The 24,337-nt window shown below is 46.1% G+C and overlaps 1 protein-coding gene across 2 annotated transcripts in view; it reads right to left on the bottom strand.

Moving 5' to 3' along the window:
* Positions 1–20,900, bottom strand: part of PYGB (glycogen phosphorylase B) — a 51,963-nt gene extending 31,063 nt beyond the window's left edge. The window contains exons 1-2 of one of the 2 annotated variants that reach the window (XM_082857990.1): positions 20,614–20,900; positions 2,176–2,277 (exon numbers count right to left, since the gene is read on the bottom strand). In XM_082857990.1, coding sequence (XP_082714116.1) covers positions 2,176–2,277; positions 20,614–20,856 — 345 coding nt within the window. In that variant the 5' untranslated portion in view covers positions 20,857–20,900. The remainder of the gene's footprint in view (positions 1–2,175; positions 2,278–20,613) is intronic. The other variant, XM_082857991.1, reaches the window with a different exon arrangement.
* Positions 20,901–24,337: the final 3,437 nt, after the last annotated feature.

The following is a 24,337-nucleotide window of genomic DNA, read 5'->3' as shown; positions in this document are numbered from 1 at the left end:
CAGGTTAAACACAAGCTGGGGACACTCTACAGAACCAACCCAGTTTCAACAAATACACTGCAAGGCAGACAAATTAAAAAAGAGGAAACGCTCATAGATTATGCTTATAGTTGCACAGATGCAACTAAGTTTCTGAACATACTATTTAAAAAAATTTTAAGGCGATCAGAGAAATTTCTACACTGCCTGAAAAACTGATATGACAGAATTGTTAATATTTTAGAGGTCATAATGGTATGACCCTATCTTTAAAAATATCCATTGAAATATTTACAAGTGAAATATTATATTTGACATTGGCTTAAACAATCTGGGAGTGGTGGGGGCATAAGGGAAACAAGACCGGCCAGGACTTGGGCTTGCGGACTGGTGAAGCCAGGTGATGGTATGTGGAAGAAGTTCATCGTAACAGTCACTCAATTTCCATATATAAAGTTTTCTACAATAAAAAAATTTTAAACGTGTCCTTGATAGCTCAATCAGGAGACACTGGCTTCTTCTGAATTTCTAGTTTTTAGTGCAACCCGCTCCCAGAACTAGCCCTGGGTGATGCAGCGGCAGCATGTTTTATTTCTGACACTGCACTGTAACTGGGGAGCCTGGAGGGAGGAGGCCTCCAGCCCTGCATCACTGACAGTCCCACCCACGGCGTCTGGTACCCGCCTTGTGCCTGGAAGGAAGGCCAGGCAAACGTGTGCCTGAAGATGCTCAAGTTCTGTCATCATGGAAACTTTTCAAACACAAGCTTAATTAAAAGCTAAATGGCAAGTGAAATACCATTTTTAGGGAAAAAAAAGTACAATGTTTAGAAAGATATATGCCTCCTTGTATTTTCTAAGTTTCTATAATTAACATCTTATTTGTGTAGTGAAAATTATAAACAGGGAATTCCCTGGTGGTCCAGTGGTTAAGACTCTGTGATCTCCTTGCCAAGAGCCAGGGTTCAATCCTTGGTCGGGGAACTAAGATCCCACAAGCCTGCAGTGCGGCCAAAAAAAAAAATGGCTTCAGGAATAATAAACAACCACTTTAAGTAAATATTTTAAAAACATTATAAACAGATAATGCATATTTATGGTATAAACATTCCCTAAAATATTTACTACCTGTAAGAAATATACAGAGAAAATGTTTCAAAAACTGAAATGCTTTATACGACTGTAAACTCCACTGTTCTGTGGTCCTTACAGACATGTTCTAACATTCACAGTCAGTAAATGAAACTCAAATGACCTGGGAGGATAACCGCCATCTTTTTAGATAACTGTGAGCCTAAGGTTCCTATTTGGGGGAGTCAATTTTTTTTCCAAGTTTTTATTGTGCCAACTGAAACTACTTGTCCCAGATGCTTGGCTCCCCTAAGTCCTGGAGGGGAGACAGGAGCCCCTGTGATGTCAGGGCCTGACAGCCACAGGAGGCTCACACCACGCTGCTTCCAACAAAGCCCCCAGAGCACCTCCCACCCCAACACCAAAACCAAACAAAAGCAAAGGCAGGGGCAGGTGCTGGGGGAAGGAACGACTCTGGTGAGGACCCTTCCACATACGTGCAAAGGGCAGGGGTGCTGCCCATTCACACTCTAGAAATCCTACACTGAGCGTCCGGTGCGGGAGGGAGACAGTGTCCACAGAGGGGGTACACACACAGTAAACAGACACGGCCTATTCCAGCTCTGCCCTAAAACTGCAAATCAACCGTGAAAGGGGGAGGCCTCTGAGTGAACAGCTGTCAAAGACGAAGCTCAGGCACAGGCAGTGTTTACTCTGAGTAGGGGAGAAAGGGCAATTTTATAACTAGACGGCAGGACCAGTGTCTTGGTGGGGGGGGAGGGGAGCTGGCGGTGGGTCACTGGCTCAATAAAGTGGAGAGAAATGGGATGATACCAGCCATTTCTGCCACGTGGTAAACCCGCCTGGGGTTGGGGTACGGAGTGCAAAGGTCTAGAAGCGTCAAGCCTTGGCATCACGACGCACCCAGTCCTCGCCCTCCAATGCATTAGCTCCCATCCACTTGTGCTTTCTCCCCTTGAGCAGGAGTGTCGCCCACCAACCCATTCTCCCCGACGCCCGAGCCATTTCTCCCGTCCCAGATGGCAGCGCTCACTTCTGCAGGGCCTGGATTAAGACTCAGTGCCCACGAGAGGCCACCTAGCATCCTGTCCCCAAGGACCCATACCTGATAGATGGCTTCGTCACAGGCGTTCTGAAGGCCCAGGTTCACCATCGTGTTCTGTAGTGTGCGGCCCATGTAGAACTCCAGGGAAAGATAGTAGATGCGCTGAGGAAGCAAAAGGAAGCATCTTAGACTGTGCATTCCACCCCACACACGAGAAGAGTCCGGTGCCGAGAAGACCTTCTTAGGGGCTTCGCTCAGTCAACCCTGCACTTACCTGCACATCCCTAAAATGGGCTCACTCCCTTCAGCCTTGGCCAACCTCAGCTTTCCAGGGGCAGCCCCGTAGTGGGGGCCCTTCGAAAGTAGTCTGTTCACTGCCCTTCTGGAGTCCCCAAGGGGATGGAAACGAACCACTGCCTGAGGTAGGGAGGCAGGGAGGGGCAGTCGTGGGGAACAGACTCCCAGGACAGACAGAGCCAGGTCTGAGCTTGGCGGGGCCTCTTCCCAGCCACGCCCTCGAGGAGGAGACCGCATCGCTCACACGGGGTGAAGCAGCCCTGCAGGATGAACAGCTTCTGATACCTGCACTAAGTATTCAGTGCAAACGGCACGGTCAACACAATGGGATAGACGGATGGGCACGTCTACTTCCACCTGCTGACTGTTTGCTGGCTTTGGGGGACTGAGAGGTAAACCTCCATGTAAACGAGGTGACGACCACCAACACTCGCTGGGGGCCACGCAGGGTTCAACACTTCCCGCGCCTGGTGCCACCTGCCCACACGACCACCCAATGGGCCACGGGAGGCGGTGGCAGAGCTGAGATCTGGCCCGCAGAGTCCTGCTCTCATACAGGGCTCCATGCTGCCTCCAGCTGTCAAGGGTAAGGCCTTGGGACTTCCCTGGAGGTCCAGTGGTTAAGGCTCCACGCTCCCAATGCAGGGGGCACGGATTCGGTCCTTGGTTGGGATCCCTCATGCCGCACAGCACGGCTAAAAGAATAAAATAAAATAAAACTAGAATGCTCAAAAAAAAAAAAAAAAAAAAGAGTAAGGCCTTGATGAGAGAAGGGAAAAACGCTTCCCTACAGAAGAATTCTGATTAATAAACGCAGAAGGAAGGGGAGGAATGGAAAACCACCATGAGAACAGCACAGGAACAGCTGCGCAGGTGACCACCGTGGCTCTAGGGACTGACTGGATATTCTGCACAGCCCTCCAAGTGTCTCCCCCCACATAATCTTAATCGCCGTGGTGGTTTTAGCAGATGCCCCCCAATTCTCTGATAGCCTTCACTCCAGGAGGTGGTGTGGTACTCAACCCCCTCCCGCTGAGGGTGGGCTGGTCATGGCAACTCCCTTCCGACAAATAGTCTGGAAAGGGAAAACTGCAAATTCACAATTTTGGATTGTGACGATACCTTCCCCACATGATCAAGGTTAAATTCCCCAGTAACAGGTCGGGTGATATGCTGTCATGAGAAGGGGACCTCGCCTCCACGGTTTTCTTTCCAAAACTCCCAACCCCAGACTGACGGTGAGAAGCATCGGTCAGACCCAAAGTTAGGGACATCTGTGGAACTGCCTGACCAGCATCCGTCAGATCTGTCAAGATCACAGAGGACAAGGAAAGACCAACAACCACTGCAGATAGAAGATTAAGGAAATAGGACGACTAAATGCCCTGAGGACCCTGGATTAGGTCCGGGACAGAGAAAGGCCATCAGAGGAAGAACTGACAGGAAGTGCTGAGCCAGCACTAACTTCTTAGTTTTGATACCTGTGCTGTGGTCACTCAGGATGTTACCATTGCGGGCAGCCGTGAAGGGCACGTGGGCATGCTACACTCTATTTGCAACCCTCTGTCAACCTAATATTGCCTCTAAGTAAAACGTAAAAGAGCAAAACCAGGCCTTGAAAAGGTGTGTGTCTGTGAGCTGTGCACGTGCACGATGATGAGAGAGCACGTCTCGGTCTCAGGTGTGAATCCAGGGGAGAGTGCTGGCTGCGCTACGGTTTTACCTTTCCTATAAAATTTCCAAAATATGCAATCTAAAAAATCTATTTCCCTATGGGCTGCAGAATGCAGGGAGAAGAAAGGCCTGGATTCCTTCTCCTCGGGTGGCGAGAGGGCTGCTGGGGCCTGTGCACTTCACGGAGACACCTGCAGAGGACGACCTGCTGAGCCCCGCACCAGCAGCTTCGGAACCTACCATGTGGGCAGAGACACGCTGAAGGCGCTTTCTTATACCTTGTTTAGAATTCTGACCAGCAGCTGACCAGAAACATCTGAGCAAACCTGGTGACCATCTGCCAGCCAACAGCCGTTTTAGTGGTGCTGCCCTTTGGGTTTTTCCAGCAGCATTCACACCATCACTTCACACTTCACTGTAGTTGTTCTTAACCTACTCTCCTCAGAACCAAGAAGCAGCCTGAAAGGATGGGCCAGGTAGAAAGAGGCTCCCAACTTGCAAAACACACAGACAGGGGACCTATGTACACGGAGAGACATCCCATGTCAATGGATTGGAAGGCCTAATGCCGTGAAGATGGCAATAATCCCAAAATGATCTACACATTCAACACAATCCCTGTCAACATTCCAGCTGGCTTCCTTGCAGAGTGACAAGCTGATGCTAGCATTCAGATGGAAATGCAAGGGATCTGGAATAGTCAAAACAAGCTTGAAAAAGAAAACAGAAGTGGAGGACTCACACAAGTCTCAAACCTTACTACGGAACTACTGTCAGTGAGACTACACTGGCATAAAGAAGGACACACAGAGCAATGGAATAGCACAGAGAGTCCAGAATAAACCCTCACATTTATGGTCAACTGATTTCCAACAGGAGTGCCCAGATAATTCTGTGGGGAAGAACAGTCTTTTCAACAAATGGTGCTAGGACAACTGGATATCCAGAAGCAAACGAATAAAGTTGGACTCCTCTTTCATACCATATGCAAAAAATTAATTCAAAATGGATCAAGAACATAAATGTAAGGGCAAAACGATAAAACTCTTAGGAGAAAACACAGGGGTAACTCTTTGTGACCTTGGATTAGGCAATGGTTTCTTCTGACATGACATCAAAAGCACAAGTGAAAAAAACAGATAAACTGGACTTCATCAACATTTAAAACATTTGATACAATTAAGAAAGTAAAAAAGACAACCCACAAAAAGGGGGAAATGGTTTTTAATTGAAGTATAGTTGATTTACAATATTATATTAGTTTTAGGTGTACAACATAATGATTCACAATTTTGATAGATTATACTCCATTTAAAGTGATTATAAAATATTTCCCTGGGCTTCCCTGGTGGCGCAGTGGTTGAGAGTCCGCCTGCCGATGCAGGGGACACGTGCTCCGGTCCGAGAAGATCCCACATGCCGCGGAGCGGCTAAGGCCCGTGAGCCATGGCCGTTGAGCCTGCGTGTCCGGAGCCTATGTTCCGCAACAGGAGAGGCCACAACAGTGAGAGGCCCACATACCGCAAAAAAATATATATATATATATATTTCCCTGTGCTGTACAATATATCCTTGTAGCTTATTTATTTTATACATAGGGGTTCGTACCTCTTAATCCCCTACCCCTATCTTGCCCCTCCCCTCTTCCCATTGGTAACCACGTTAGTTCTCTGTATATTCAAGCCTATTTCTGTTTGGTTATATTCATTCATTTTATTTTTCAGATTCCACATATAAGTGATAACATACAGTATCTGTCTTTCTCTGTCTGACTTGTTTCACTTAGCATATAATACCTCCAAGTCTATCCATTCTTCTTGTTATGGCTGAGTAATATGCCACTGTGATATACATATCACATCTTCTTTATCCATTCATCTATTGACGGACACTTAGGTGCTGCTGTGAACATGGGGTGCATACTTTTGAACTAGTGTTTTCATTTTCTTCGGATGTATATTGTTTTATGAGTAGTATTCCACTGTGTATATTGACCACATCTTCTTTATCCATTCATCTGTTGATGGTCACTTAGGTTGCTTCCATATCTTGGCTATTGTAAACAGTGAAAATATCTTTTCAAATTAGTTTTTTCATTTTCTTCGAATATATACCCAGGAGTGGAATTGCTGGGTCATAAGGCAGTTACACTTTTGAGTTTTTTAACAAACCTCCATACTGTTTTCCATAGTGGTTGCACCAATTTACGTTCCCAGTGTAGGAGGGTTCCCTCTTTTCCATATTCCTGCCAACATTTGTTATTTATGGTCTTTCTGATGATGGCCATTCTGACAGGTATGAGGTGACATCTCATTGTGGTTTTGATTTGCATTTCTCTGATGATTAGTGATTTTGAGCATTTTTTCATGTGCCTGTTGGCCATTTGTATGTCTTCTTTGGAAAAATGATTCTTCAGGTCTTTTGCCCATTTTCCAATCAGTTTTTTTTTTTGATATTGAGTTGTATGAGCTGTTTATATATTTTGGATATTAACCCCTTATTGGTCGTATCATTTGCAAATATTTTCTCCCATTCAGTAGGTCTTGTCTTTCGTTTTGTCAGTGGTTTCCTTTGCTGTGCAAAAACAACTTCTAAGTTTAAATTAGGTCCCATTTGTTTATTTTTTATTTTGTTTCCTTCGCCTTAAGATAAAAAAAAAAACTGCTAAAATTTATGTCAAAGAGTGTTCTGCCTATGTTTTCTTCTAGGAGTTTTATAGTATCTGGTCTTACAGTTAGGTCATTAATCCATTTTGAGTTTATTTTTGTATATGGTGTGAGGGAATGATCTAATTTCATTCTTCTACATGTAGCTGCCCAGTTTTCCCAGCACCACTTGTTGAAGAGACTGTCTTTTCCCCATTGCATATTGTTGCCTCCTATGTCCTAGATTAACTGCCCGTTAAGTGGGTGTGTTTACTTCTGGGCTCTCTATTCTGTTCCACTGATCTATGTGTCTGTTTTTGCGCCAGTACCATACTGGTTTTTGTTAGTTTGTTTGTTTTTGTTTTTTTATTGGAGTATAGTTGGTTTACAATGTTGTGTTAGTTTCAGGGTGATTCAGTTATACATATATATATTCTTTTTCAGTTTCTTTTCCCTTATAGGTTATTACAGATATTCAGTAGAGTTTCCTGTGCTATACAGTAGGTCCCTGTTGATTATCTATTTTATATGTAGTAGTATGTATATGTTAATCTCAAACTCCTAACTTATCCCTCCCCCACCCCCCTTACTCCTTTGTTAACCATAAGTGTGTTTTCTATGTTTGTGAGTCTGTTTCCTTTTTGTAAATAAGTTCATTTGTATCATTTTTTTTTAGATTCCACATATAAGCGATATCGTATGATATTTGTCTTTCTCTGTCTGACCTACTTTACTTAGTATGATAATCTCTACATCCACCCATGTTGCTGCAAATAGTATTATTTCATTCTTTTTTATGGCTGAGTAATATTCCATTGTATATATGGGCCACATCTTCTTTACCCGTTCATTAGTCAGTGGACATTTAGGTTGCAGTATCATACTGTTTTGATGACTGTAGCTTTGTAGCTTTGTGACTGTAGTCACAGCATGATACCTCCAGCTCTGTTCTTCTTGGAGAAAATATATGCAAATCACATAGCTGGTAAGAGATCTGTATCAGGAATATATATATATATACAATTCAATAATAAAATGACAGCCCAGTGGTAGGTTGGGCAAAGGATCTGCACAGACATTTCTACAAAGGAAATACAAATTGCCGATAAGCACATGAAAAGATGACTAACATCATGAATCATAAGGGAAATGCAAATCAAAAGCACAATGAGATGCCACTTCACATCCACTAGTACAACTATGATTAATAAGCCATCAGATAATAACAAATGGTTAGCAAGGATCTGAAAACTAGCTGATGAGAATGTAAGACGGTACAGCTACTCTGGAAACCAGTCTGGCAGGTCCTCAAAAGTTAAACAGTTTACCATTTGGCCCAGCAATTCCACTCCTAGACATATATCCAAAAGAAATGAAATCCTGTGTCCACTAAAAGACTTGTATTTAATAGTCAAAAGGTGAAAACAACTCAGATGTCCACCAACTTATGAATGGATAAATAAAATGTGATAGATCCATACAGTGGAATATTATTCGGCCATAAAAAGGAATCAAGTACTGATAAAGCTACAATGAGAATGAACCTAGAAAACATTATGCTAAATGAAAGAAGCCAGTCACAGAAGACCACATATTGTATGATTCCATTTATATGGAATATAGGTAAATCTACAGGAACAAAAAGTAGATTAGTAATTGCCTAAGACAGGCGGACAGGGAGTTTAGGGTGGGTAGCAGTTAAAAAGCTTGGGGTTTCTTTCTGGGGTAACGAAAATGTTATAAAACTGACGGTGGTGATGGTTGCACAATGGTTGCACAAAACTCTGAATATATCAAAACCACTGAATAAACTGTATACTTTAAATGGGTAAATTGTATGGTATCTGAATTTTATCTCAATAAATATTGTATGTAAGATAGAATACTTCCACTTGTAAAGGTGGTAGGATAAAAATGTCTCTACCCACTTCTCCCTAAAACTCACTGACCCTAGGAAAACAGAGGTGGAAACTGAGGGAGGCAGAACTCAGCCAGAAACTGGCCCTTGTAACACTTCACCACCAAGCTGCAGGAGACGGATGAGGGTGACTGTCCACTGCTGGTCTCTGCCTTCTGAGGCCGATGAAGGGACAAAGCACTTTACACTCACATGCGTGCACACATGTCTACACCCACACGTGTACATGCATTCACACCCACGGCACACACTCGCTCACACCTGTGTGCGCATGCACACGTGCACACACACACACACACACACCACAAAACTGGGAACCAGGAGGGGCTGCTCCCTCCATGCTGCACACAGCAGGCCCTGCCCCATCATCCAGCTGCAAGCAACTGGCTCAGGAAGAATCCCCTCCACTCAGAGATGGAGCTCAGGGTCTACACCCTGAGAAGAAAAACAGAACAGACAGGAAATACGACAAAGAACACCCAACATTTACCAAGGCCCACATGAAATCGATAAACACAGACCCATCTAAGACATCAAGAAACACCGATAAGGTAACAAAGGGACTCAACCAAGCACGGGAAAGAAGTAAAATAAATAAGAGATAAAACCACCACAGAAATGGAGGCAGCATTGAATGCAGAACAGCGGCACAGCTGAAAACAAAAAGCTGGCTGGAAAAGTAGCAAAGTGGGGGAAAAGCATGAAGAGGACTGGGGAGAAAAATACCCATGCGAGCGACAAAGAATACTCAACATCTGCATAATCAGTGTTCCTGAAGAGAGAAAATGAATAAAATGTTAAAAACTTTTCAATATGTAATGTCAGAAAACTTTACATATATATTAAATCTACATGATTTAATTGAAATTGAAAGAACATGCTTACGTACAAGAAAAGTTCCAGTGTCCTTGAAATCACAAACACGTCGCAGTGTAATGAGTGATTCTGCAGAGCTGCCCTCTGCCTCACCACCGCTGCCCCTGCTGCTCACGGCCCATTGCTTCCTCCTGACTTTTCACTGTCCTGGACACTATTTACTCTATACTTGAACTGATTTATTATTATATGGGGTTCCCAAAGCACGGTACCACACCTCCCTCTAGATGGGGCTTAGTAATCAATGTGAAAACACACTGAGACGACAACACCCAGCTGTCCGAGAGAGTGAGTGAATGTTTTGAGCAGCCATTCCCTTCTTCTAGGCACACATGAAGGCCATGCCTATTTATGGGGTTCTCCCAAGAGGTTTTATAAAAAGTTGGCAGGGCGTGGAGCAACAAAGCCCGTGAGCCACAACTACTGAGCCTGCGCATCTGCAGCCTGTGCTCCACAACGAGAGAGGCCGCGACAGTGAGATGCCCGTGCACCGCGATGAGGAGTGGCCCCCACTCACCGCAACTAGAGAAAGCCCGCGAGCAGAAACAAGGACCCAACACAGTCAAAAATGAATAAAGAAAGAATGAAAGGATCAGATTTATATTTAAAAAAAAAAAAAAGTTGGCAAGGGACTTCCCTGGTGGTCCAGTGGTTAAGAATCCACCTTCCAGGACTTCCCTGGTGGTGCAGTGGTTAGGAATCCACCTGCCAATGCAGGGACAAGGGTTCGAGCCCTGGTCCAGGAAGACCCCACATGCCACAGAGCAACTAAGCCCGTGCGCCACAACTACTGAGCCTGTGCTGTGAGCCACAACTACTGAGCCCTTATGCCATAACTACTGAAGCCCGCACGCCTAGAGCCCATGCTCTGCAATAAGAGAAGCTACCACAATGAGAAGCCCACGTATCGCAATGAAGAGTAGCCCCCGTTCGCCACAGCTAGAGAAAGCCCGCGCATAGCAACGAAGACCCAATGCAGCCAAAAATAAATAAATAAATAAATAAATAAACTTTTTTTAAAAACCTTTAAAAATAATTAAAAAAAAAAAGAATCCACCTGCCAATGCAGGAAACACGGGTTCCAGCCCTGGTCCAGGAAGATCCCACATGCCGCAGAGCAACTAAGCCCGTATGCCACAACTACGGAGGCTGTGCTCTAGAGCCTGAGAGCCACATCTACTGAGCCCATGAGCCACAACTACTGAAGACGGCATACCTAGAGCCTGTGCTCCGCAACAAGAGAAGCCACTGCAATGAGAAGCCCGCTCGTTGCAACTAGAGAAAGCCCATGAGCAGCAACAAAGACCCAAAGCAGCCAAAAATAAATTAATTTATTAAAAAAAAAAAGAATCCGCCTTCCAATGCAGGAGACGCAGGTTTGATCCCTGGTCAGGGAACTAAGATCCCACATGCTACGGGGCAACTAAGCCCATGCACTGCAACTACTGAGCCCACGCACTCTGGAACCTGCGCACCACAACTAGAGAGAAGTCTGCGCGCCACACTGAGAGATCCCGAGTGCCGCAACTAAGACCCAACACTGCCAGAAACAAATAAATAATATTAAAAGAAAAAAGGTTGGCAGGTCAGGGATATGATCAAGATGTTTTTATTTTGCCTTTAACTATAAATATGTATTTTAAAAGTTGTAGTTCGATCTTTCTGCTAAAGTTTCCAACTTTTAACTAGCACTATGAAAATAGCTTGATTATCTCTTTTTCTAAGAGATGGGTGCTGAGGGATAAAATGTTGGGCCCAGTCTTAAAGCCTCTGGATCTCTTTCATTTTCCTCCCAAGTTCAACATGGGTGTCCAGGGTTCAGCTGTGTATTTAGTTCTGTAAACCTGCCTGGGCAGCCTCCTGCGGCATCCTGAACAAGAGGGCAGCAGGAGCAGCATGGCATGCAGGGTCCCCCCAGCACTGCCCACTCAGAAAGGGCCGACCACGGTCAGCTCTGTGCCAGGCACCGCTGCAGACTGTGCCTGCTGGAGCTCTGGACTCAGGGTTTGTGCCTTGTTTTCTGTTGCTGTTTTTGTCTGTGTGACTTGAGAACTTTTATTGTTTCCTCACATATGTTGATTTTGTTTTCCCCAGTTTCCTTAAGATGGTTCAGCGTGAAACCATCAAACTGAAGAAGGCGCTTGAGAAGCCGGCCAATGACATGCACAGATTTTGAACCACACGGACTGGGTCCCATCCCGGCTCCTGCAGCGGCCAGTGGGGCGACCTGGTCACTTTATGTCTCTGATAGCACCATGCCTACCTGGGACTCAGCAATGCTTGTCCCCTCACCTGGCCAGATTTTCAGGGAGGGGTGTGGAACCTAAAGAACAGGGTGACAATTCTGGAAAAAAACCACCTTCAAAGGGCCAGCTCCTTGCCAGGCGCAAACTCTGCCGCTTGATGGCCAAGGCCATCGCAGGCCCGGCCCAGGCCCTTCCTACCTCTCCAGCCCCTCCAGCCTCCCCGGCGCCATCTGTGCAACCTTGGACAGGGCCTCCCGGCTCAGCGGTGCCAATAGAGAACCAGATGTTCACCTGCTTGAGCCTGAGAACAGCAGGGACCCCTTAATCTTGCCACACAGCTCTGGGGGGCCGTCTGCAGGCCTGAACTAGGTCACTGATCTTTCTTGCAGAGTCCCTTCTTTGCAATATGGCTGTAACAAGTGTTAAATGGCCTAGAAGCAGCCTTAAGTTTTTTATAAATTGAGTTTATTTATTACATGCAAAGCCCACACCAACAAGTAACATCACAGAAAAGCATAAACAAAGCTCTTTGACAAAGATGAAAATATGATCAACACAAACATTATACAACATATTACTCTCCTAAAGAATCTTAGGAGTTAATGAACTCTGTGAAAATGGAGTTTAATGTCAATAGGTAGAGCCTCATTTTGCTCTCTATACAACCGAGATTAATACATACAACTGGACTTTCAGAGACCTCCAATTTCTTTCCCCTCTCCTAAAAGTGTGTTTAGAGTCCTTGTTTAACAGAAGGGTCTGAACACTCTGCAGGAAAAGGAAAGAAATAACTTTCAACACTCAGGGCATTGAAGCATAGACTGGGGCAATCGACTTCACCACCAGCAAGAACCTGATTCTACAGGCAGATCTGGCCAGGAAGGTGTCCGCCTGCGCCAGGAACACGCAGCCTCACTCCTCTTGTCTATCAGATTCTGTCGGTGCCGCAGCGGCGTCTTAACCCACGAGCTGCCCTCTCGCAGCACAGAGTGGCTCCCTCCAGCCAGAGCTGGCCCTGACATGACACAGGGACACTGACCACTGACCCAACACAGAATTCAGCTCCGCTGGGCCCCCCAGCCTCTACAAAGGCACTGAGGTCACCTCCAGCCTGCCGCCCTGCCCGGCTCAGCGAGAGGAGGGCTGCTAGGAGGAGGGGCCCTTCCACCCCTGTCCTCACTGAGCATGTCCCCGTGTACACGCCACTGCGTCTGAGGGGCTTTTTGGAGGAGACAGCTTTATAAAACCACTACAGTGCTTGTGTGAGGATGCCAAGCGTTATCTACCACACCTCTTAAGGCCCAACCTATGAAGTCACACTCGTACTTTCTTTCAGAGCCAAGTGCCGAGAAACCTTGGCTTCCCCTAACTGGTGGGTTGTGTCTCAACGTGGACCACGAATGTCGTTTCTTATATTTTAGGTACTGGTACCTAGGAGTAGAACACAGGTCTGTTTGCGCAAAGTCAACTTGGAAAATGTAAAATATGATAAAATTACAGTATTTTATCCCTGTAAAATCTACAGGGATTTTACACTCAGAGATCGCTTAGTTCTACAGGAAACAAATTCACTTTGTGTTACATGATGTCAGTGTCACAGTCCTGTGCCTCCCACCTTATGTGCCATTAAGCTCTACAAAGCGTCTACTCACCCCATCCCAGAGCCAGATAATCATGGAGGCCACCTTGTCCCTGACAGATAGCCAGAGCCTAATCAGTTTACAGTAAGTGATCTGGACCACGTCAAACTACACTTGGGACTCAGTGTCATAACAGAGCTACTTTCACCTTTAAAAAAACAATGGTGTTTCAAGGCTGAGAAAAGACACTCAGCTAAAACTGAAATTACATATAATTCCTATTCCAGAAGATCCTGTTGAAGGCATTGTTAACCAGACTTTTTTCTTTTTAACATCTTTATTGGAGTATAATTGCTTTAAAATGTTGTGTTAGTTTCTGCTGTATAACAAAGTGAATCAGCTATACGTATACATATATCCCCACATCCCCTCCCTCTTGCGTCTCCCTCCCACCCTCCTTATCCCACCCCTCTAGGTGGTTGCAAAGTACTGAGCTGATCTCCCTGTGCTATGCGGCTGCTTCCCACTAGCTATCTATTTTACATTTGGTAGTGTATATATGTCAATTGTCAATGTTGCTCTCTCACTTTGTCCCAGCTTACCCCTCCCCCTCCCCGTGTCCTCAAGTCCATTCTCTATGTCTGCATCTTTATCCCTGTCCTGCCCCTAGGTTCACCAGAACCTTTTTTTTTTTTTTAGATTCCATATATATGTGTTAGCATACAGTATTTGTTTTTCCCTTTCTGACTTATTTCACTCTGTATGACTGACTCTAGGTCCATCCACGTCTCTACAAATAACTCTATTTCATTTCTCTTCATGGTGAGTAATATTCCATTGCATATATGTGCCACATCTTCTTTATCTATTCATCTGTCGATGGACACTTAGGTTGCTTCCATGTCCTGGCTATTGTAAATAGTGCTGCAATGAACACTGTGGTACATGCCTCTTTCTGAATTATGGTTTTCTCAGGGTATATGCCCAGTAGTGGGATTGCTGGGTCGTATGGTAGTTCTATTTTTAGTTTTTTAAGGAACCTCCATACTGTTCTCCATAGTGGCTGTATCAATTTACATTCCCACCAACAGTGCAAGAGGGTTCCCTTTTCTCCACACCCTCTCCAGCATTTATTGTTTGTAGATTTTTTTTTTTTTTTTTTTTTTTGGTGGTACGTGGGCCTCTCACTGTTGTGGCCTCTCCCGTTGCGGAGCACAGGCTCCGGACGCGCAGGCTCAGCGGCCATGGCTCACGAGCCCAGCCGCTCCGCGGCATGTGGGATCTTCCCGGACCGGGGCACGAACCCGTGTCCCCTGCATCGGCAGGCGGACTCTCAACCACTGCGCCACCAGGGAAGCCCTGTAGATTTTTTAATGATGGCCATTCTGACTGGTGTGAGGTGATACCTCATTGTAGTTTTGATTTGCATTTCTCTAATGATTAGTGATGTTGAGCATCTTTTCATATGTTTGTTGGCAATCTGTATATCTTCTTTGGAGAAATGTCTATTTAGATCTTCTGCCCATTTTTTGATTGTGTTCTTTGTTTTTTTGATATTGAGCTGAATAAGCTGCTTGTATGTTTTGGAGATTAATCCTTGGTCAGTTGCTTCATTTGCAAATATTTTCTCCCATCCTGAGAGTTGTCTTTTCATCTTGTTTATGGTTTCCTTTGCTGTGCAAAAGCTTTTAAGTTCATTAGGTTCCATTTGTTTACTTTTGTTTTTATTTCCATTACTCTAGGAGGTGGGTCAAAAAGGATCTTGCTGTGATTTATGTCATAGAGTGTTCTGCCTATGTTTTCCTCTAAGAGTTTTATAGTGTCTGGTCTTACATTTAGGTCTTTAATCCATTTTGAGTTTATTTTTGTGCATGGTGTTAAGAAGTGTTCTAATTTCATTCTTTTACATGTAGATGTCCAGTTTTCCCAGCACCACTTATTGAAGAGGCTGTCTTTCCTCCACTGTATACTCTTGCCTCCTTTATCAAACATAAGGTGACCATATGTGCATGGGTTTATCTCTGGGCTTTCTATCCTGTTCCATTGATCTATATTTCTGTTTTTGTGCCAGTACCATACTGTCTTGATTACTGTAGCTTTGTAGTATAGTCTGAAGTCCAGGAGACTGATTCCTCCAGCTCCGTTTTTCTTTCTCAAGACTGCTTTGGCTATTTGGGGTCTTTTGTGTTTCCATACAAATGGTGAAATTTTTTGTTCTAGTTCTGTGAAAAATGCCATTGGTAGTTTGATAGGGATTGCACTGAATCTGTAGATTGCTTTGGGTAATGTAGTCATTTTCACAATGTTGATTCTTCCAATCCAAGAACATGGTATATTTCTCCATCTGTTTGTATCATCTTTAATTTATTTCATCAGTGTCTTATAGTTTTCTGCGTACAGGTCTTTTGTCTCCTTAGGTAGGTTTATTCCTAGATATTTTTGTTGCAATGGTACATGGTAGTGTTTCCTTAATTTCTATTTCAGATTTTTCATCATTAGTGTATAGGAATGCAAGAGATTTCTGTGCGTTAATTTTATATCCTGCTACTCTACCAAATTCATTGATTAGCTTTAGTAGTTTTCTGGTAGCATCTTTAGGATTCTCTATGTATAGTATCATGTCATCTGCAAACAGTGACAGTTTTACTTCTTCTTTTCCAATTTGGAGTCCTTTTATTTCTTTTTCTTCTCTGACTGCTGTGGCTAAAACTTCCAAAACTATGTTGAATAATAGTGGTGAGAGTGGGCAACCTTGTCTTGTTCCTGATCTTCGAGGAAATTTAACCAGACTTTTCAGTTGTCCAATTACCTTTCTAAATTTCTGTGTTCATTTCTCTTCCCTTCGCCATATCCTAAGAGCCCCATCCTCTACAAGGCAGAAAAGAGCCAGCTATCTGCTGCCTGCTGTTTACCTGCTTCATCTCTTAAAATGTGTGGGTTTCCATATGGGTTAGAGCCTGCTCTGTTTAGCGGGTGGGAAAAAAGGAGGTATATCTGGAAAGATGTGTAAAGTGCTCTCAGTTTTCTTCCTTGTATTTCTTATCAGCAGCACAGCTGACAAAGCTGGTTAAGGTCTGCAGTTGACAACACCGTGTTGGTGTGAACACCCTGAGTTTTTTCCAAATGCTCCTGTTGTATAAGGGAATCTCCTTGATTTTCCAAGTTACACATTTGAGTTTTCAGGGGTAAAGGGGTATCAAGTCTAAAGCTTACTTTCAAATGGTTCACAGAAAAAATGTAGTTATACAGAGAGAAAGACATAACAAACATGTTAAAAATGTTTCATGTTTGGGGAATCCGGATAAAGAGCATATGGGAATTCTTTGTATCATTCTTGCAACTTGTAAAAGTCTGAAATCACATAAAATAAACATTTAAAAAATCATCTATAAAGGGCTAGGATGCAGAAATAAGATCGATTACAATATTTCATAAAGATACAAAGGGTTAGCCATCCACAGCACCTGCCTAAGGCTGCCTAAGCCATCCACTTACACAACACTGTAAGTCAGTGTTCCTCAGAAAAACAGAATCAGCAGGATATATACACAGAGATTTATTTTAAGGAATTGGGTCACATAATCATGGGGGTCCAAGACCAAAATCTGCTGGGGTGAGCCTGCAGGCTGAAGACCCAAGAAGGAGCAGCATTTGGGGTCCAAAGGCCTTCTGCCGGCAAATTCCTTCTGGCTGGGGAGGGATGTGGAGAGGAAGAGAGGGGAGGTGGGTATGGTGGGGGTATCAGTCTTTGTTCTGTTCAGGCCTTCAACTGATTAGAGGCCCATCTACATTACAGAGGGTAATCTACTTTCCTCAAAATCCACTGACTTTAATGTTAATCTCATCTAGAAAACACCTTCACACAAACAACCAGAAAAATATTTGACCAAATATCTGGGCACCATAGCCCAGCCAGGTTGACACACAAAATTAACCATCACAGCCTGCAGGAGCAGAGGCTAGACTGTCTTCTAAGAAAAATCACGCACACACCCAAAGCTTCCTAATCTCATAAATGACGGCTTCAGCCTACCTTCCATTTGGCAAGCTGTCAGGGTAATCAGCAACATGAAACATCTGCCCCTCCCCGGCTTCTGGCCAGAGAAAGTAACTCTGAGCTCTCTGCTATCAGGGAAGCTTGCCCATGGGATACAAGGTCAACTTCACACAGATGAGGGCAAACACATCAGAACAGTTGAGTGGGTCAAAAAGATCCCAGTGCTGGACCCACTCCTGCCTAATTCAAACAAAATTTCAGAAGTAGGGGTTGTGTGCAGCCAAGGCAACAAAAAACTGCTCTAGATCATCTTCCTTTAACTCCCAGATCCAGCCAAACCATAAGATTAATTGTATTCATCATGATTACCTTACTAGAAATATTTAGGACAGCTGTTTGGACCCAGTGGTAGAGCTCCTTTCCTTAGTCCACCATTATGGTTATGCCAAGAGCTCATGGGGAAGAGCCAGTCCATCCACTACAAGGATGCAATCAGGCCAGCTGTCTACATCGTACAACATCTCCTTTAAAGACCCATGGAAGAACTCTCGCATCTGCTCATTCTAGAATTTACTGCAGAGATTCCATGACTCCCATAACTGGGCATGATCTGCAATTTGCTTTGGTTGCCAGAACTTACATCTGTATTTTGTCTCCTGACCATGTATCTGAACTTAACCCACTTTCCTACCCTTACTGTCTTGCCCCAACTTTCTCTTTGAGGTCTTCTATGAAGTTGAAACCTTTGCAGCATATCTTGCTTAAGCATTCTCAAATTCTTTTTGGATGGAATGTTAATATAAAGTGGAAACATTTTATCAGCAAACACAAAGCTGTAATGTTTTAGAACGGCAAGGTACTCAGGGATGGATTACCTAGCTTGACCTTCCTTATTTTAAAGATGAAGAAACTGAGACCAAGAAAGGTTAAGAAATCCACCGAAGCCCAAGGGTCAAACAGGCCAAATGGTAAAGCCAGGAGGAGCCTGGATTTCTGTGAGCCATCCCTCACCACCCAGCTCTTTTCCGTCCCTGAGTTTGCAGTGGAGTCCTGACCTTGCCATCACTTCAGAGATGCCTGGAGCCGACTTTAGAACTAAGCCTGCCTCCTGCCAAGAGCAGACTTCTTAATTTTAGCCAGATTTTTTGACTTGCTGATTTGTCAGGCAGCTTACTTGAAAACTCTTCCTCTGAGCACTGAGCTTCAACCGTTTCTACTATTACCAAAAATAGAATGCTTGAGAGTTATGAAACAATAGGTGCAGCATAGCACTATACTAGTTTGTGTAATAAAAACAAATGTTTCTACCTGCACAGAAAAAAAGATGTGGAACGCAAGATGTTTGTAGCATTTACAGTGTTACCACTAGATGGTGAGATTACAGTTAATTTTTTCCTTTTGGCTTATCTGTGTTTTCTAATTTTTTCTCCAATAATCACAAGGACTTGCATAACTGTTTTAAAGTAAATAAAAATATTAAATACAAGCACTTTAACTTATTGTTTAGATCGTCAGCCTGCCTAAGTCTGCAGTGCAGTGGTTCACATCCTTGAAGCCGTTCTTAGCTGTGGCTCTGCAGGATTATTATTGGGAGACCTTCCACGTCCCCTCAGCTCTAATCCTCCTGGGGCTTGTTTCTTGTCCTTTACGAGCAAACATATAACTTTTGCAGAAAAAGGAGATGATGAGCTTATTTTCAACACGAATTAGCCAGACTGAAGCACTCAAATTCCAAGTTTCCACTTTCAGATGACCTTCCTATCCAGGACAAGCAAACAACCTTCCATTTACAGGCTGTGTGGCTTTAAAGAAGAGAAAGGTTTACACCTATAGCCACCATAGCAATCAGTGAGGATGAGCAAACCTGTTTTGTTAGAGGGATTTAATCCTGTTCATGAAAGGTTATTTCTGTAATCCCTGAGCCCATCACTAGCCTTTTCAGGATCTAAATATAAATAAACACTCTAATGGGACCCCACGGTGTTGCGGTGTGTTCTGGTCCAGCTGCAGGGAAATACCCTTGAATATGCCGTCAGAGATGTCACCTGCTACATGAATAACAATGATATTGCAAATCAGAGCTCTGCCATCAGCAGGGAATTCTGGGGGAGCCACTGCCTGTTGGCCAGTTTCCCTGGCAAAGTCATCCCAAGCCCTTGTTGAAATAACCTGTTTCAGCCATTTGGTGCCACTCCATTCTTCACTGTCTTGCATACTAAATATGAAGATCCTAGTTGGTATTCTAACAAATCTGTCCTTTTTACCACCTCTCTTTTAGGAAAAAAGAGTGCCCCAGAATAAGTTTGGAAAGGCAACCAATCTCAGACTTAGCAATTATTAAACATTTCTTAACGCCCTACAAAAATACTGTAAAATACTATCAACAAAGCAACTGCCCAGTGCTCAGGTGTGCACTGCAAATCAAATCTTTGCAAATTGGCTTCAGGCCTGCAAGTGTGTCCTTTCCTCACCAGTTTTCACTCTACATTAGTATAGTAGAAAGGATAAAACTTTCCACGGTCAAGAGGAAAAAAACGAAAACCAACAAACAAAACTGGTAGCAGGGGCCTGGCCAAGCCCATACCCATCAAACCGAAAACTACCACTTTGGAGAATCATATTTACTGACTTGGAAAGCTGTTGAAAAAGCCACAAATGTTGATGAATGAAACAGAAGCGCCACAAAATTGTATATACAACATGCTTTTTAAAAGTGTGCATATATATTCAAGAACAGGAAAAGATGTAGAAGGACATGCACCTATATTTTAACACAGTTAATAACGGAGGTGATGAACAAATTTTCTCTCGTGTATTTTGTACTTTTCTACCATAAACCTACATGTGTGTAAAATGTAAAAAGAAAACAATTCCTTAACGTCGGCCAACCTTAAGCTAAGTGAAGTTCTTCAAGGCAGGTGTGAGCGCCTGGAAGGCAGAGCCCATCACTGCGGGCTCCTTCTCCTCAGCAGGCTTCCCAGTGACGCCCCCCATCTCTGCCCGCCCGGACAGCAGGCCCCAACCACAGGGCTCCAGGCCGCCCAGTACGCGAAGTGAGGGTTAGGCGACGCCGTGTGCGGGGCCGTCTCACCCGGTGATCTCTCCTCAACTCCGGGGGGGTGGAGGTGGGGCGGGGTGTCGCTCCCCATCTTAGGGGGTCTCTCCTCACCCGTGGGTCTATCCTCACTTCGGGGGGGGTCTCTCCCCATCTCGCGGGGAGGTCCCTCCTCACCGGGGGTCTCTCCCCACCCCAGTGCAGCCTCACCTTGGGGTCGCGCTCGTAGTAGTGCTGCTGCGTGCGGATCCAGCGGCCCACCAGGTGGTCTCGCACCGTGTGCGCCAGCGCCAGGTAGTAGTCGCGGCGCGTGGCCACGTTGCGGTCCTTGACGAGCGTAAAGTGCAGGTGCCGGTTGAAGCTCTTCCGCACCTCGGCCACGTCGCCCAGCCCCGCCAGCCCGCGCACGCTGATCTGCTTCCGTCTCTCGCCGTCCGTCAGCGGCTTCGCCATCGCGCCGGCAGTCCGAGGAGGACGAGGAGGAGGAGGGCAAGATAAGCCGCGGGGACACGCCCGCACGGAGGATGCTGCAGCTTCGCCGGCTGCCAGGCCGCGCCTGCGCACTGCGCTGCGGCGGCGAGGAAGGGAGGTGCAGAGGGTGCGCCTGCGCGCTGCGCCGGACCACGTGAGGGGCGGGGCCTGAGGAAGGGCGGGGTCGCAGGATGGGAGGGGCCTGCTGGAGGGGCCGCGCACCGACCCCTGGGTGAAGGAGTATTGCTGAGTTTCTCAACTTCCAGAGCTGAGGATGAGGTCCTGGACTTATGGCCCATTCCTGCCAGCAACTCTCTTCATGTCCACTCCTTGAGACGGTGTCTCCTCCTGCTCGTCCCCCTCCCTAAAGCTGCTCACCTGGTTCCTACCTGCAGGTCCTCATCTGGGGCCCTCTTGCTCACTCTCACCAGCAACCCTCCAGTCTACACCCACTAGCACCACCGCTGCTGTTCCCCAGGGCCGTCTTCGGGTCCCCGGCTTCAGTGTTGCTCCCACTGCTCCTCCCTGATCCTATCTTGGCCTCTGGGGTCTCTGCATCAAGGAGAGTCCTTACAGGTTGGTTTAACATTGAAAAACTGGCAGTATGCACTGAAGCTAAACAAACACCTACTTCTGACCCAGCAATTCTAGTCCAGAGAAAACACCCAACAGAAATGAATGCTTATACCAACCAGAAGGCATGTACAGAAATGCTCATAATACTCAAATATTCAGAACAGTCCCAAACTGGAAACCAGGCAAATGCCCACCAATGCTGGACTGATAAATAAACTGTGGCATGTTCCCACAGCTGCACAGTCCCCAGCCGTGAGAATGACAGACCACGTCCAATACGCAGACGAACAGTGCTGAGTGAGAGTGGGCAGCGCTAAAGAGCACAGCCTGAAGGATTCCGCTCGCATGAGTTTCTAAGACTGGCCAATCTCTGGGCCTGCAGACCTAGGATGGCGCTGAGCGTTAGAGGTGGACATAGCTGGGGGTGAGGGGTCGCAGGGAGGGGGAGTGGGTGAATCCGTGGCATCTGGAAAAGCTCGATGACATGTGGTGTGCAAGCTCATCACTGCACACATGGGAGCTACCCCATGTGGGGAGTGTCTGTGGGAGTGGTCCTGGGGCAGGGCCCCAGTGGGGAGGTCACAGGTGCGGCCCAGGGCCTTCCACCATCTTTCTCCACAGCTCGTCCTGTTTCCTTGCCCTCCCTCCACACCCAACGGGGCTCCAGATCCTTCTTTAGGCCAAAGCCTTCCTGCTTGCTCACATATCCAGTGCCAATAACATCAGGCCTGGTGGGCCTGCCTTCTCTCCCAAGCTCCCAAGGACTCTCTCTCAGGAGCCGGTCCTCCAAGACGAAGTCTGGGTCCTCCAGCCATTTTATTCCCTATGTATCTAGTCCATCCTTAGCTGCTCTTTTGGGTCCTCTTGCTGGGATTCCTGTGGTAGTTTCCTCATGGGCTCCCCTGCCTCCCAGACACTCCCCAGAATCATCCTAGCCAGGCTACAGACAGCACAGCCCCTCAGCAGAGGGCTGAGCCCAGCACAGCTCCTGCAAACCACAACCCCAGCCAGGTAAGCTTGGTAAACCAGCCTCAGCCCCTCCCTAGCAGGTCCTCAGGCTGGGCCTGGGGGACTTGAGGGGACAGGTGAAGGCAGGCACCCGACTGCAGCGGGCAGGCATTCTTATGTGTCCCATCCCAAAGGGACCAGGCAGAAGGGGAAGTGGTCAGAGCTGGGGTCAGTGAGAGAGCTGGGGGTGGGGAGAGAGAAGGAGCCCCCAAACTGTGGAGCCTGTGGGGCTGTGAGGGGCGGCGAAGGACACACAACCGACATCCACAGGCCTCCCTGGTCTGGATCTTGACCTCTGCAGCCCTCACCCCTGGGGAGTCCCTCACTGGAGGGGCGGATTTGAAGTGAAGGTCCTGCGGCCTGGTTTCGAGCTGCATCTCGGGGGGCTGCCTCTGCCCACCCTCAGCCCAGGCTGGCCTACCCCCTGTTTTTATATGGCCCTTAAGTTAGGAACGCTGTCTACGTTTTTATTTTTTTTTATAAATTTATTTATTTTATTTATTTATTTTTGGCTGCGTTGGGTCTTTGTTGCTGCACGCGGGCTTTCTCTAGTTGTGGCGAGCAGGGGCTACTCTGCGTTGTGGTGTGCGGGCTTCTCATTGTGGTGGCTTCTCTTGTTGCAGAGCAAGGGCTCTAGGCGTGTGGGCTCAGTAGTTTTGGCACATGGTCTCAGTAGTTGTGGCTCATGGGCTCTAGAGCACAGGCTCAGTAGTTGTGGCGCACGGGCTTAGCTGCTCCATGGCATGTGGGATCTTCCCAGACCAGGGCTCAAACCTGTGTCCCCTGCATTGGCAGGTGGATTCTTAACCACTGTGCCACCAGGGAAGCCCTACATTTTTAAATGATTGAAACAAGTGAAAAGAAGAATAATTCATGATGTACGAAAATTACATGAAATCCAAATTTCAGTGTCTACAACTACAGCTACACTCATTCCTTTATATTTTCTCTAGGGCTGCTTTCACACATCCACGGCAGATCTGAGCATCGTGACAGAGACTGTATGGCCTGAATCTGCCCCTTACAGAGGGTGCTGCCCCTGACCTGTAGTGTATGCTCCTGGGGGAGGGCCCCACGTCCCCAGCACTGCCTCACACTCACAGGCCCCATGAATGTACCCCAAATAGAGCGAATCCCCATGGTTCTACGTGCCGCATTCCAGGCGAGGGTGGACTGAGGCGTGGGAGGTGGCTGGCCTGGGCAGAATTCTTGAAACCTCTTTAAAATTCACTAGATCACATTGGGAAAACGCACATTAAAACCCCAGCAGGCAGCAGGACTTACCTGCTACATACAATGGTCTGGTCAACATGAAAGTGACCGATAGGGACTTCCCTCGTGGTCCAGTGGTAAAGAATCCGCTTTCCAATGCAGGGGACACAGGTTCGATCCCTGGTCAGGGAAGTAAGATGCCACATGCCACGTGGCAACTAAGCCCACGTGCCACAACTGCTGAGCTCGCACGCCTCAATGAGAGAGCCTGCATGCTGCAAACTACAGAGCCCACACGCTCTGGAACCCGTGCGCCACACTAGAGAGAAGCCCGCGCACCGCAAGGAAGAGCCCACGTGCTGCAAGGAAAGATCCCGTGTGCCTCAATGAAGATCCCGCGGGCCACAACTAAGACCCAACGCAGCCAAAAATAAACTAACTAAATAAATGCTCTTAAAAAAAAAAAAAAGCAGCCTTTAAAAAAAAGAAAGAAAAAAAGAAAGTGACCAACAGCACAGAGTGGTGGTGAGGCGGTGGAGTGCTGCTCAAGGGAGTGTAACCATTACAGCCACGTTGGAAACAGTGTGGCAGTTTCTCATAATAAAATAATCAGTAGTTAAACATACACTTACTACGTGGCCCAGCCATTCTACTGTTAGGTATCCAT

The sequence above is a fragment of the Leucopleurus acutus genome, assembly GCF_964270905.1.
Source record: "Leucopleurus acutus genome assembly, chromosome: 16".
Lineage (NCBI taxonomy): Eukaryota > Metazoa > Chordata > Mammalia > Artiodactyla > Delphinidae > Leucopleurus > Leucopleurus acutus.
The sequence above is the reverse complement of the archived record's forward strand: the minus strand, read 5'-3'. Positions and strand labels throughout refer to the sequence as shown.